The sequence below is a fragment of the Sycon ciliatum genome, chromosome 10, assembly GCF_964019385.1.
Source record: "Sycon ciliatum chromosome 10, ocSycCili1.1, whole genome shotgun sequence".
Lineage (NCBI taxonomy): Eukaryota > Metazoa > Porifera > Calcarea > Leucosolenida > Sycettidae > Sycon > Sycon ciliatum.
Window position 1 is genome coordinate 27,266,126 of NC_088652.1, and position 14,506 is coordinate 27,280,631.

General features: G+C 45.0%; 1 protein-coding gene and 1 long non-coding RNA gene across 2 annotated transcripts; one reads left to right on the top strand and one right to left on the bottom strand.

Annotated features, from left to right (window-relative positions):
* The first annotated feature begins 2,186 nt into the window (after nucleotides 1-2,186).
* LOC135826206 (zinc finger protein 235-like) lies at nucleotides 2,187-4,521 on the top strand. The gene is given in 1 exon segment (XM_065338836.1): nucleotides 2,187-4,521. A coding segment is annotated over 1 exon segment (1,482 nt). The 5' UTR covers nucleotides 2,187-2,320; the 3' UTR covers nucleotides 3,803-4,521.
* Nucleotides 4,522-10,009: 5,488 nt separating this feature from the next.
* On the bottom strand, nucleotides 10,010-12,393 carry LOC135826278 (uncharacterized). The gene is made up of 2 exons (XR_010555237.1): nucleotides 12,148-12,393; nucleotides 10,010-10,556 (listed from the first exon to the last, which is right to left on the bottom strand). It is a non-coding gene; the product is annotated as an uncharacterized LOC135826278 (long non-coding RNA).
* Between the last annotated feature and the right edge of the window lie 2,113 nt (nucleotides 12,394-14,506).

Genomic DNA, 14,506 nt, shown 5'->3' on the forward strand with positions numbered 1-14,506 from the left:
TATTATGTACATGTAGGTGCGTGACTACTACGTCATGTACTACAATTGGTACATGACTTAATAATAGCCGTCTGGTATTGTACAATAACTTTTTTTTTTTTTTTTTTAATGGCTTTCTCTTCTTCCTCGAATGGTTTACAATCTGTATCACAATTATTTGTGGGTCCCGTACCTGTCCCCTACCTGTCCCGTACCTATCCCGTACCGTACCGTACATTCAAAGACGGTTGGCCACAATGCATATTCAAATAGGCTTTCAAATACAAGACCATAACGTGAAGCAACTTGGAAGAATTAGTATGTATGCGAAGAGTATCGGGGGATGCATGCAGGGCGATAGTGCGGGTTCGAATCCCAGGTTATGTCTCAAACAAAAAGTAGAAACTTATAAGAATTTATAACATCCCTATGCTTTTTTTGTCTAGGTCATCAAGGCAAAAAAGCATAGCGTAGGGCCCTGAGTTTCCAAGCTCTCTCGTTTATAAGAAGATAAAAAGGACCAAAGAGCTACAAGTGACGCTATCATTATTCTCTAGCACCACCAGTTACTTTACAATCAGCTCATGCATAACCATTGCACGACACTGACCAACGGTACTGACAGTCTACACCTAACTGGCAACCTGCTCTAGCACATCTTGGATGCGCACTCCAATAGCCTTCCAGTTTGGAAGGATCTAAGCTATAGAAATAACGTAAGGAGGGGGAAGGTGAGGAGCTGACTGTAAAGTAACTGGTGTGGTTAGTGGATAATTATAGCGTAACCTGCAGCGCTTTGGTCCTTTTTTCTTCTCATAAATTAATCATTGTCTGCCCACCCGAATCTCAATGAATAATAACAAAAGAAAAAGGTGTTAGAAATAACATCATGATACAAGTGCAATAAAATCACTAGAGGATACGCTTAATGGTAACACGATTACGCAACTAAAGGTGAGAAGGCACTGAACGAAGTGTCAACCTACGAATACAACCTCAGTGCAACAACTTGTTCTTTCTGCTTACACAAAACAAACTTATGAATACGTATACAAACTGTCTCAAGGACTTTCAACTGTTGGACATAACCCGCACGACACAGTACAGAAAAATGAGAGTCATCATACACACCAAGACAGTCAGGACGAGATAACAAGTGTAGATACACAGTTGACTTCTTACGTTCAAAGCTGCATAGCCAGTGGCTGGAAATGGTGAAGTCTAGTCTAGACACTAATATCAAAAAAGTATTCTTTCTAGACCAAAGAGTGGTATATTTGATAACATTTAATAACGCTAGAAATATTTACGATACTTCTCCAGACGTTTCATTGTTCTGAACAACATCGTCAGTGGATAAAGAAACGAAACGAAACGTCTGGAGAAGTATCGTAAATATTTCTATCGTTATTAAATGTTATCAAATATACCACTCTTTGGTCTAGAAAGAATACTTTTTTGATATTACAATGAGAGTGAATAATCAACGGCTTGTCCACCAACTCTAGACACTAATGCTGTTCTATGACGTAAGGGGCGTAAAGCCGCCAACTACACTTTCACAACTCTACATCTCATAGTATCACATCTCTTCATACCTCATCTCTTCACACCTCATATCTTCAAACCTAATCTCTTCATACCTCATCTGTTCATACCTCATCTCTTCACACCTCATCTCTTCATACCTCATCTCTTCACACCTCATCTCTTCACACCTCATCTATTCATACCTCATATCTTCATACCTCATCTCTTCATACCTCATCTCTTCATACCTCATCTCTTCAAACCTCATCTCTTCACACCTCATCTCTTAATACCTTATCTCCCCACATACTTGTCCCTAATCGGCCTATACCGGTACTCGCACCATCGCCTCATCCTATCCCTTTCCTATTCAGCATGACACACATGTTTCAAATTGTGTGATTCCAAGTCAGAATTGGAGGTGAAGACTACATAAGAGAGATGGGTGTGGGGTGGGTTTTTGTATTTTAGAAAAGCTGTCAGCTTTCCTATTATCCTTTGTATGTGATTGAGTGTATGCGCGTGATTTCACAAGATTATAATATTGCGTAAAGTATAATTTCAGTGCCAGAAATAGATGTGAACTGTGTTGATGTGCAAACTTTGCACATTGTTCTTCCAATTACTAAAGAGAAACACCAGCTGTTTACTATTTACAAAACTATTGACTACAACTAGGGAGTGTTGTCTTCCTATTTGAACTGACTTCTTGCTACTTGTACTTCCATTTTATTTGTTGTTTTAATCAGGATACCTTGCAGTGCTAGGAAGGAGAATTACGGTTGTGAGAATTGTTCGAAGTAGGTGAATCATGGACGACTGTGACTGGACTTCGGAGGAGAGCAACGACTCTGATGCACTCTCACCTCTGCCGCCATTAGTGATATGGACAAGCAGAAGGTCAACCGCGTGTTCTCCACCGCCAACTGCACCATCTTATAGTACTCGTTATCCAGCCCTTCACCACGCATATCCCAATAGTGGTAATGAAGTAGCCATATCAGAAGTCTCCTCTTCCCGTCAATTTCTTCAAAGCACCACATGCAACCCTTGGAAAGCACGAGCATCTTGCTCCGGGATTCTTCAAGATCATGGTCTCATGGACATGGTGGAAGATAACTTCAGGGACACTCGATCAGAAATACAGAGAAACAAGGATATAAAGACCAGTGATGCTTCAACCACAACTATGGGAAACCCATGTTTGGATTCCTTGACATCGGCAATGGACAAGGATCAAATTTTGCAAGGTAAAAGTCCACCAAGTGTTAACTGCTATCCCGAACCCATTTCAGATCTGTACACCGACTTCGAGGAAGTAGCGTTTCACACTGAATATGGCGAGAACCACAGCAAATCTGCCGACATGAATGTTCACGTAGAGCTTGTACACAACTTCGGACATTTTCCAGTGTCTTCTTCAGTGGCTAGCCTACCCGCAGATTCCGATCATCACGACCGTGAAAAAATCAACACTCATGACACCTCTGAACTTGTTTCTGAATCAATTTGTCGACATCAATTTGACCTTCCCTACCCAGACGAAACACTCTGCGAAGAAACCGAAAGGTCACTGGATCGCCAGCCCGATAGGCATGATCGCGAACATTCACATCCAGGAGAAAAGCCATATAAATGTAAGCATTTCGATCAATCTGTTTCTACTCCGTCTTGCCTAAGTTCTCATGAATTTACACATCCAGAAGAGAAATCGTTCAAGTGTACAGTGTGTGACAAAATGTTCACTACGCAACATAATCTTACCCATCATGCACGACTTCACTCAGTAGGCAAAGCGTTTCCGTGCAAGTACTGCGCAAAGCCATTCGGTGACAAACACGGCCTACATGTTCATGAACGTATCCATACCGGGGAGAAGCCGTTCAGGTGTCGTTCCTGTGATCGAATGTTTCGCCGTAATACCCATCTTAGAGTTCATGAACGTACCCATACTGGAGAGAGACCATATAAGTGTAAATCGTGCGAGAAGTCACTCAAGACGAAATCACATCTCAGTCGGCATCAACGCATCCATACTGGAGAGAGACCATACAAGTGTAACTTGTGTGATAAGTCATTCAAGACAAAACCAAATCTCACAGCGCATCAACGCATCCATACTGGTTAGAAACCGTACAACTGTGACGTATGTGGCAAAGCATTCCGCGCAATGTCAACTCTCGCAAATCATCAACGAATCCATACTGGAAAGAAACCATTTTCGTGTAAGGAATGTGGAAAGTCTTTCACCCGGAAATCCGGCCTAACAGGTCATGAAAGAATCCATCGATGAGAGATAGTGATCAAGTGTAAGAGATCGTGAAAGGTCCTTCGATGCGAAAACCAGATGGAAGACCATGCAAATACAAACAACCTAAACAGAGGGCGACTTGTTCCCAAGATCATGGAAAATTTTATTGATAGGTCCGTTCTGAATCCCAAGTGGCGTAAATGTCTTTTACAGCCCAATGTGATATCCATCAGAAGTTCACTGCTTACGGTATTCTATGATAACGTCCACATTATGTAGAACTACAAGCATTATCATTTTTGAATCTATTTGAGTTGATATCCGCTGTTTCTTTCCTTGTTTTCCATTGCATTTCTCACACAGAAGAAACGTGTTTCCATATTTTCCATGCATTAGTTAAAAACGCAATTGCGCTCAACGTTCCTGTATGGTTCATTTTTGATAAATCAGTCCTGTTTTATATCGGATATCCTGCTTCTGGAGCACGAATGCCTAACATGGATCTTTTCGCTTATAGTGGCGATGTGCTGTTTTTAAGTTCGCACATGATGCTAAAATGTTACGCATATATGTACACTTGGTCTCATGTGTAATATTGAGTAGTAGCTTTCTACTCCTTGTCACAACTCGTCGACATCTTCTAATACTATCTAACTGTCCATTTGTTGGATGAAAATGTGTGAACGGGAAATTTGACTGTCAATATAAGAACTCAAACCTGAGAAACCAGATTATGACCTGCAAATTCCTTTCTTTTCTCACATGTTCTTGAGCATGAATGTTGTATCAAGAAATGGACTAACGCCACGCTATAGGGTAGTGTTCATCAAAGTAGCCACCGTTCACCTTTTTCTTCTGACTTCGGAACTCTTGCTTCCTGTGATTTCGCACAGACTGGTGGTTCGCAGCCCTCACTGTTACCCACAAGCTTCCCAAGAGATATATATAGCGGTGAGGCCCAACAAATATAGTCTTCATCCTTTTGAGAACACTGTGCAAAGGGGGGGAGCTCTGAAGACAATAATAATTATTGAGTGTCACCACCAGGGCCCTTTCTTTTGTCCTGTGATGCTCTGTTTGATGTCTTGTTACGTAAATATATCTAACTCCACTGCATCAGACCAGTGTTAGGTTGACAAGCTGATTACTATAGTCACAATTAGGATGCACCGCCAGTGTGCTGAATATGCTAAAAACAACCGAGACAGAGAGTATTTGTTATGCCTACCTTAGCGGGACAAAGCCAGGTCGTCGCAACTCAGGGTTTCTCGCACGAGCATGAGTTTCATGATCATTACAGTGCAATCATAGTGTAACCAAAAATGGGCATTACAATATCCTTGTAGCATGGAACTAGACTTTTTCCATTGCTATACTCGAAATAAATGTGAGCTCGTGCGACACAAAAAAGACGGGCTATGATAGTTTCCACGAGGAACTGATCTTCCCTTCTGTATGATTGGGTGTATCTCATTCACTGCGAAGACACTGTTATTTACTATACTTGGAGTCATGGGGCGGCGTCTGTGCTTAATCCAAATATATCTCGTGTCTTTTACTGCAATGTTAGGTAGGAAAACATGGATGCAGTGAATGGGATTTTCGGTCTTTAACCACTTGCTCGTGAGCTGATCTACTCACCTCCCACCGCTTTAGGAGCTCCATCTGTGCCTTGATCCTTGTAGGGTGGAGGCGCTCCTGCGGACGCGGAAAGCCCGGCTTCCAGTCTCACGCGAACCGTGACAGAGAATCTCGTCTACAGTCCTCAAATTCGATTCGGTGAGGCACATTCCTGATTGGCATTTCCAAGACCAGTGTTCACAGATCTAGGGCTGCACAACACTCAGATCCTACTTCAGTGACTGGATCGTCTACATCGAGTCATAGAGCCTACATATCCACACTTTTTGGTGCACTGCATTGTCACTGAACCGGAGACAGTACATGAACGCATTCATACAGGAGATACACCTTTTCAGTGTGGCAGGAATGTGGAAAGTCTTTCGCCATCCAGTCTAACAGTCATAGAATCTATCCCTGAGAGAATATGATAAAGTGTTAGCGCTCTTGAGAAGTTTTTATATGCGAAAACACGCCTTTGAAGCCCTTGCGAATACTAACAGCCGAAAAGTTGTCATTCTATATGTTTATCCTAGGTCTCCATGCAAATTTCACTACTTACATGCTGAAGTCAACACATGTAACATCAATACCATTATCATTATCACTGTATTCCAGTTGATATCTACGGTTCTATTCTATGTTATCCGTTGCACTTCTTATAGAGAAGAACTGTATTTCCAAATTAATCATGCAAAACCTTTTAACCTTTTAATCTTTTATTTGCGCTGTGTGGTTCATTTGTTGGCAAAATAACATTCTTTTCTTTAAAATGTCGCCCATCTTCAACGAGCATGCCGGATACAGATATTTTCGCTATAACATACGCTGTGTTGTTTGGGAGCAAAAAATGGGAGTTCCTTTGTTCCTATGTAGATCTACCTTTGATTCCATATGTAGTAATTATTGTATAGTTCCGTTCTAAACCTTGATAAAATTAGTCAAAATTAGTCAAAATTTCCAAAAACAAGTTAACCCACATGCATGCACGCATACACACAATAAAACAACCAAAACATCAATATGCACATTTATCCAGACACGCTCTCCCATACACACGCACGCATGTACGTGCCAAACGTACAAAACGTGGACACATGTACACCAAGCAGATAGAATACAAGGAAGTGGGGTTTGCCATATTTTTTTTTTTCAATTTTGTCTGATAAATATTTACGAGACTTTGCATCGAGCGACACCGTGGATAACATTGAGCCAAGAATTATGCAATAAACCAGAAGAGATATCTCTTCACAAGTAGGCAAATAAATGCGTAGGTGCCCGGCAACAGCAATCGGGCGAGTCACAGCAATGTACGTATTGCAACTTCAATGATACACATACACGGTTGACCACCCATGCCTCCATTTTCGGCGGGTCAACCACATGGTGGCCCGGCAACTTCAAACGGGAACACACCGATACAACATACACAGTTGACCACCCATGCCTCCATTTTCGGCAGGTCAACCACATGGTGGCCCGGCAACTTCAAACGGGAACACACCGATACAATAGACACAGTTGACCACCCATGCCTCCATTTTCGGCGGGTCAACCACATGGTGGCCCGGCAACTTCAAACGGGAACACACCGATACAATAGACACAGTTGACCACCCATGCCTCCATTATCGGCGGGTCAACCACATGGTGGCCCGGCAACTTCAAACGGGAGCACACCGATACAACATACACAGTTGACCACCCATGCCTCAAACCGGCGGGTCAACCACACAACAACATACAGGTGTCACAACACTGAGACAGTACAGCACAACACTGAGAGGCAAATGCATTTGACCCTCCCAAAAACCAGTGTTTACGACCAAGCATTTCTCACGGCATCGCTCATTAGCATAACTTCCTGCAAGTAACCATGGCAAACCCCTAAGTGATACCCACAGAGCCACACCGGCACAAGGACTGCACAACAAGCGGAAGGCACAACACTGTACAACACTACAAATGTACCTCACTTCTGTTCTCAACACCACATGGGCGTGGGCTGTTCCAGTCTTTGCTGCTAGCCATTGCACAGAGGGTATACCGGCTGCACGCCTGACATAGTGATCGGATGCTGCACTTCGCCAGCAGCCTGCACGGCATATGGCTGCTTCACAGACACTTGTACTCCGGTGAGCCATGAGTGTGGCCCCGCCAATGCGCACAGAATGGGAGCTCACCCGGTTGCAGTTGAGGATCCTAGTCGAGAAAACTCGGGAGAAGTAGCCGCCGTCGACGAACACAAACACTGGCCGTGAGCTGCCGGCAGTAGCGGTCAGGGACCGGAACTCGGCCATAGCCGAAACTGGGTACATCAGATTATGTGTGCGCAAATACTGGGCTTAAAGGTCTGAGTCGCTCATGAGATCATTGCTGGCAGCAATCAGAGCGGCGAGTTCAGCGGAGGAGTTGGCACCAGGCACTGGTTGGCTGTGGAAGCCAGTTCTCGGAAGCGAGTAATCACAATAGGTTCATGCTGCATCTCAGCGGCCCGTTGCCCCAAAAACGATTGTCCTTGATAGAAACCGCAGAAGCCAACATCAGAGGCATCCGTGAATAGCTCAAGGTCAGGGGACTTTGAAAACTCGACATCGTAGAAGAAGGATTGGCCATTCCAGTTTGCGGCAAAGGAGCGCGACCATTCGATGTCCAAGTGAGCTTTTGCGTTGATGTTGACTACTGACTGAAGAGACTGAGAGAGTTGTCCAGCTAAGATACAGGAGTTGACGGATGAAGGTCCTGCCAGGAGGAACCACCTTTGCGGCAAGGACAAGGTTCCGATCAGCGACAGCAGTTACCGCGTTGTGTAGCTAGTGCGCGTGGACTACTCACTCAAAGCCGCTAGAAAGGCAAATAACTTCTTGTCAGGTAGCCGCATCACCTGGTCCTCGCTGTCGACTTCTATGCCAAGTACCGTCACCACTGTTGCTGGGCCGACCACCTTGCTGAGGTTGTCGAAGACCTGCGGAACCGTTGCTTTCAGTTGAACTCATTCCATTGACCATCAAGCACACGAACATAAGCACCTTGTTAAGTGCAGCATACTGGTTCTTGTGCTGGCCTGCACAGCTATCAGGAATAGTTTTACCCAGAATGACTGGGTTGATGATTTCTCCCTGAGATAGGGTAATGCCACGTGCACAGCAGATGTGGTGCATAACGAACGCACAGTGGGCATAAAATCTTCATATCCACATCAAAGGCCACAAGCGTTTGACAACCACACCTGATACGTAGATGATCAACGATCGTCCCTGCACTCAACGTCGCTCCAGCAGTAGTAGCATGTTGCAAACCACCATCGTACGTTGTCAATGTAAATGCCTCTGCTCCTTGTCTACTTCCTTGGCTAGATTTTTTGACAGGTAATCACAGCCATTTCTGAGTTGGCGTCAACGCCACTCGCCATGTCGAGGCCTAAATAACTGGTCCTCTGCTTCGAGTAGTTCTTGCTTGGCCTCATGAACTCCAGGAAATTCACTACTGCGACCATGAGCTACTCTATCTGCCCACGCAAGAAATAAATATTTCAACCAAGCGCGATCGATCGCTGTTTGAAGTTGTGAATTTTCAAGCGCTTCCAGCTCACACGAGTCAGCGCTTGTCTACGCAGACTAGCACAACTAATACTCTTGTACAGCTTGGCGGAGAGACAAAGGAGAAAACGGAGAAAACACAACCTTGAGTCACTTTGGCTAACTGGATGACAGAAATTGTTGACAAGGAAGTTGCTTTGCTGACACGAGGCAGGGCAAAGCGGCTACGCAAGATTTATTTTTTCATCCACCATTTTCGGAAAAAATATTTTTTATTCATGTGCCGCGTGACGAACCGTGACAAAACACGTGCATGCGTGGGCTAACTTGGCTTTGCTGCTCAAAGCCGTCATTTATTTCGTAACATCAAGAGTACATAAGTATTATCCATATAAAACCGCTCTGTGAGCGGTTCTGAAAAACCTTTACTGGTACTGCCCCGTCGTAAAAGTAAGAAATTAGAACTGGTCCATTATCCTCCCAAATGCGAACTGATCCACCTAAATCGCGAATGACGGGACCCGAACGCACCAGTAGCACGAGGTCGGGAGGGCACAGAACAGCAATTATCATAGGGTAACACCACCTACCGCTAGTACAGTACATGGCCTTTGGTCCGGACCAACGTCCCCATCTGCATCCACAGGTAGGAACCTCGTGCTACTGGTGCGTTCGGGTCCCGTCATTCGCGATTTAGGTGGATCAGTTCGCATTTGGGAGGATAATGGACCAGTTCTAATTTCTTACTTTTACGACGGGGCAGTACCAGTAAAGGTTTTTCAGAACCGCTCACAGAGCGGTTTTATATGGATAATTTCAGTTCTTTTTCCGTTCCCTCCCCACCCCAACCCCGAAGATAAACATGATGACCACGCGCGATGTACTGTATGTAGCCATGAGACTGCAATAAAACACTGATACATACCAGCCCTCCCCGCCTCGCTACCCCGCACACAGATACACAAACATGCGTATGCACACGGCACACACACGTGGCCACGCACACATACGCACATGCACACGGCACACACACGTGGCCACGCACACATACGCACATGCGCACGACACAAACAGGAAATTCTTCATATATAATGCCATGCAAAGCAGTGGCCACCGTACTTGAGGAAGTCAGTTGTGAAACAAAAATAATTCAACTACAGCGTGTAGACAAGCTGACGGCCAAAGCACAACATAGCAAACATGACATTTGCCCAAGGATTGCAGTTTGCAGACCACGCCATGGAAGCAGCGAATACAGAATGTAATATCATACAAAGTGACAAGAAAGGAAGTGGCCATCATACACCAGAAACTTGCAGAAAGTCACACATCCAACAGATAGAGAAGTGAACAGCAATCTGATACAGCCCAGACAGGACAAAGCTGACCTGATACTCGTCCCAGGATCGCAAGTGGCAAATCCTTTTCAATGCATAACATGCACGTGTACGTTAGACGCATGGACAACATCTGACCGTGTCGCCAGCATACAATGTCATCACATGTTTACCCCACAAGTTACACACATGCACAGTAGAAGCACAATGAAAGCAATGGAAAAGTACGATGCGGTTGCTGAAGCATCTTCACACTTCAAATTCAGACTTCAATGTGGTCGTCACGGGATGATATACCTGCAAGATACAAGTGATGAAGAAAGAAAGCAGAAGGTCGTGAGGTAGGCTATGAGTAGTCCTTTCCCAAAGATGCCATAGTTTTTCGCAACTTATGCTTTTCGCAACCGTGCCAAAACAAGTGCTAGTTGCTGAAATTGCATCCATATTTTCAGAAAAAGCTCAAAAGTTGCCAACATCGCAACTCAAAATTGGAGAGTTCTTGTGCAAAACCTACAAAACAGGGAGCAGAAATAGCAGAAATGCAGCGATGCTGCGACAGCAAACTCGTACACCCCTTCCTGCTGTGAACCACCATTTTACACAGTGCCAGTAGCCTGTTGCATGTATCCTACATGTACATGTACATCATTACAGTGCACGGAAAAGGGAATGCACATAATTATCGTAACTACCGTTGATCTACTGTTTCTCAGAAATGAGCCTGAAGGCAGGCGAGAAATGAGCGAGCACGAGTATGTATTTGTCCAACAATGCAACATGTAGTCGGTGACTTGACCTTTCGACCCCATGCCATGGGGCCAATTGCGCCAAGGTTGCGGAGAAATTGCGAAATAGTTCCGAAAAATGAAGAAAGTTGTGAAAGTTGCGATTTCTTCCTAAACACCGAAAAGTTCCGAAAAAAGTGGCGAGCATCTTTGGGAAAGGGCTAGCTATGAGACACCACAAACGGGTCACCTACATGTATGTTCAGGGCTAGTGCACTCACACGCAGAATTGTCATAATCGAGCATTTCCCAAACTGAGAAGTGCAATGAAATCCACTTGCATGCACAGGAGCAATTTTGCAATATTATGATGCGCAATTCGACACGATCTGCGATGCTGCGTGCGATGTGCCCTGCCGTCATGATGGTGACAGTCACCGCGGTATGTTTTGTCAACGTCGCCCTTGCACTCTTCTGTCAAGTCCAAAGTGCTCACATACTTGGCAATGTCTTTGCAGTGATTAACTTTTATCCTAGTTATGTCACGGGTAACTTTAATGAAGTACCCGCAGGCCGTGTCGATCCGCACATCGTCCACTCTCTCATATACTTGGCCTGCTTTGTCTGTGTATCCATTTCATGTGCGATCCACAAAATCGACTAGACAGTGGGTGCAATACGCTCTCTATCTGAAGACGTTCTTCTGGCGACATCTCGCCATGTACTTGGCCTGGCTTTGCCTGAGTATCCATTTTCATGTGCGATCAACAAAATCTCAATGCACTACAGAGACTAGACAGTGGGTGCAATACGCTCTCTATCTGAAGACGTGAACCATTAAATTTGTTGGAAAAGTTATACGTACACCTGAAACGTAATGAAGTACAGGAATAGAGAGAGTGACTACAATACGCTCTCGACCTGATATAGTGATAACGTGTTAGAAGGTAACAGGTCTACAGTCCCACCGTACCCTTCCGACACGACTGTAGACCATTAAAAATTTTTGAGAAGTTATACGTACACCTTAAACGTAATGAAGTACAGGAATAGAGAGAGTGACTACAATACGCTCTCGACCTGATAACGTGAGTACAAGACACTCTCCACCTGATAACGTGTTAGTAGAAGGTAACTGGCAACATATCAATGGGTTGCCTTACCGTCGTCTAGAGGAAACGTCTTCGCAGCAATATTTTCCCTCCAGCGCATTCAGTCGCCGACGCGACATCGTTTACTGGGCCGTTCCAGTTGCGGAAGACATTCGATTCATCGGGCCAATTCAGCAACAGGGCCGTGGACACACAGGGGGCAGAGGAGAGACATTGTTAGTGGACAAGAAAATAATATGCAGTGGCAAGTGGCGAGTGCCGCACGGATGTCAAGTTGTCATGCACAATTCAGCTACTCCTTACGGTCCAGCTAGTCCTGCCATTGCTCGCTCGTCCTGGTTCCTCCTCGTTCGTCTTCCTGCACGTCTGCTCTTCTCCTTCCCCACCGTTGGCTTTGCGGTACGGGGGTGGCGGAAGGAATTCCCACCATGTATCCATGTACATGAAGTCCCACCATGTCTCCATGTACATGTCCACGGCCACGTCAGCAGTTTGTATAGTACCGGAAGGAGTTCCCACGATGTCTCCAAAGGCCTAGAGCGGACGTCTTTGCAGCAATTCTTTTCACCCTGCACATTCACTCCGCCGACACGACATCGTCGACAGCGTTTACGGGGCCGTCCCAGGTGCAAAAGGTCCACGTCAGTAGTTCTCAACTATTTCGCGTACGGGATAGTCGCCGCGACAGCGTTTAAGGGGTCGTTCCAGGTGCAAAAGGCATCCATCAATGGCACTTTGCAGTACGGGGGTACGGAAAGGGGCCTCCTCGTTCGACTTCGTCGACTTCTGCATGCAGTTCTCCTTCCCGTCGACCGAAAGGGGTCTCCTCGCAGTTGTCCTTGCCGTCAGGTCCACGTCATGCAGTTCTCAACTATTTCGCGTACGGGATAGTCGTCTTTGTCGTACGCGGCATCGGCGTTTACCGAGTGGCATTGGCACAAAGCAGACCGTTGACGGGGTCACGTGTCAAAAAAGTATCAACAACGTGTCGACTAAGTGTCGACCACGTGTATAGCGGTACACTCAGCGGTACACTAATTCTCGTGCCATTCTCGTGTCACAAAACTGGAACATCGAGTACCAGTATGGAAAGGCTTCAGACAGGAAGCCTTTCCAATGTACGCTTGGTAACATGGACATTGAGGGCACAGGTTATGCGATCGAGTCCACCAACTAAACCAATTTTTTGAATAGTCAGACTTGCACAATATATGTTGGACTCAGTAGAGCGTCCAGCCCCTATATGATGTCCAACCCCTATATAGAGTCCATTGGTCCAAAATCCACTGTACAGAGTCCAAGCTTGGAATCAACTGTGAGCTCAACGTTTAGATGGACATCACTCCCTGTATAGAGTCCAGCCAATTGGCTTAACCCCTATATAGAGTCCATTGGTCCAAAATCAACTGTATGGAGTCCAAACTTTGAAATCACCTATAAAGAGTCTTTATGTGGACCACACTCCCTGTATAAAGTCCAGCCAATTAGGCATCCCCTATCCAGAGTTCGAAATTAGACATAGGGTCTGCTGTGAGCAGTGAATAATAACCAGAAAACGGCCTCTCCCTTTTGATCCTTTACATCATTGTCTTCTCAAGATAAAAAATAAGTATTGAGGCGCCACTGCAGCCACTTAACTAAAAGAAAAACCCTACAAACACCATCCTCAAATCAAGTGGTCTCTTCGCAGGCGCTGCAAATTACAATATCTCAATCATGTTGTGTTGCCAAATTATTGTGCACGCACACACACATGCACACACCCACACAACGCCAAGAAAATACCTAGAAAAAACCAAGAATCGAAAGAGAATAATGGAGAGCCAAGGATTAATTATTTGTTTTCAAATTATTGTGTGAGCGCGCGTGCGCGCGTGCACACACACACAAACGTATACAACGCCAAGAAAACACCAAGAAAAGAGTAGAGACACAATACACACGCAACTCCAACAGCCATGCAAACGTTCACCCATTTACACGTAAAGTCAAGAGGGATAACAAATAATTATACGAAACGAATGCATACGTGGGCGGCTGCACGCACGTTTACATACATGTAGTAGTGTAAGAGAGTAACATAGTGCAGAAGTCAGCATAATACTAGCACATGCTGAGAGTGCAATAGCAAGCTTTACCATTGCTCATGGCCATACAAATGTTCAGCAGCACTCAGTTCCGCAAGCTTCTGAAGATCAGCACACCTGCAACAAATAGATAGCACAAGGATACGCTTATTACCGTAATGATGCATGGGAGCACACAACTACCAAGTTATCAACGAATGTGATGCTCAATGAAAATCCATCCACTCAAAGACCTGTGAACAGGTGACGGTGGGGACAATAATATAATTATTATTAGTAATACCAGGAATAAGATCATTTGTGCACACTCAAGACGCACAGAC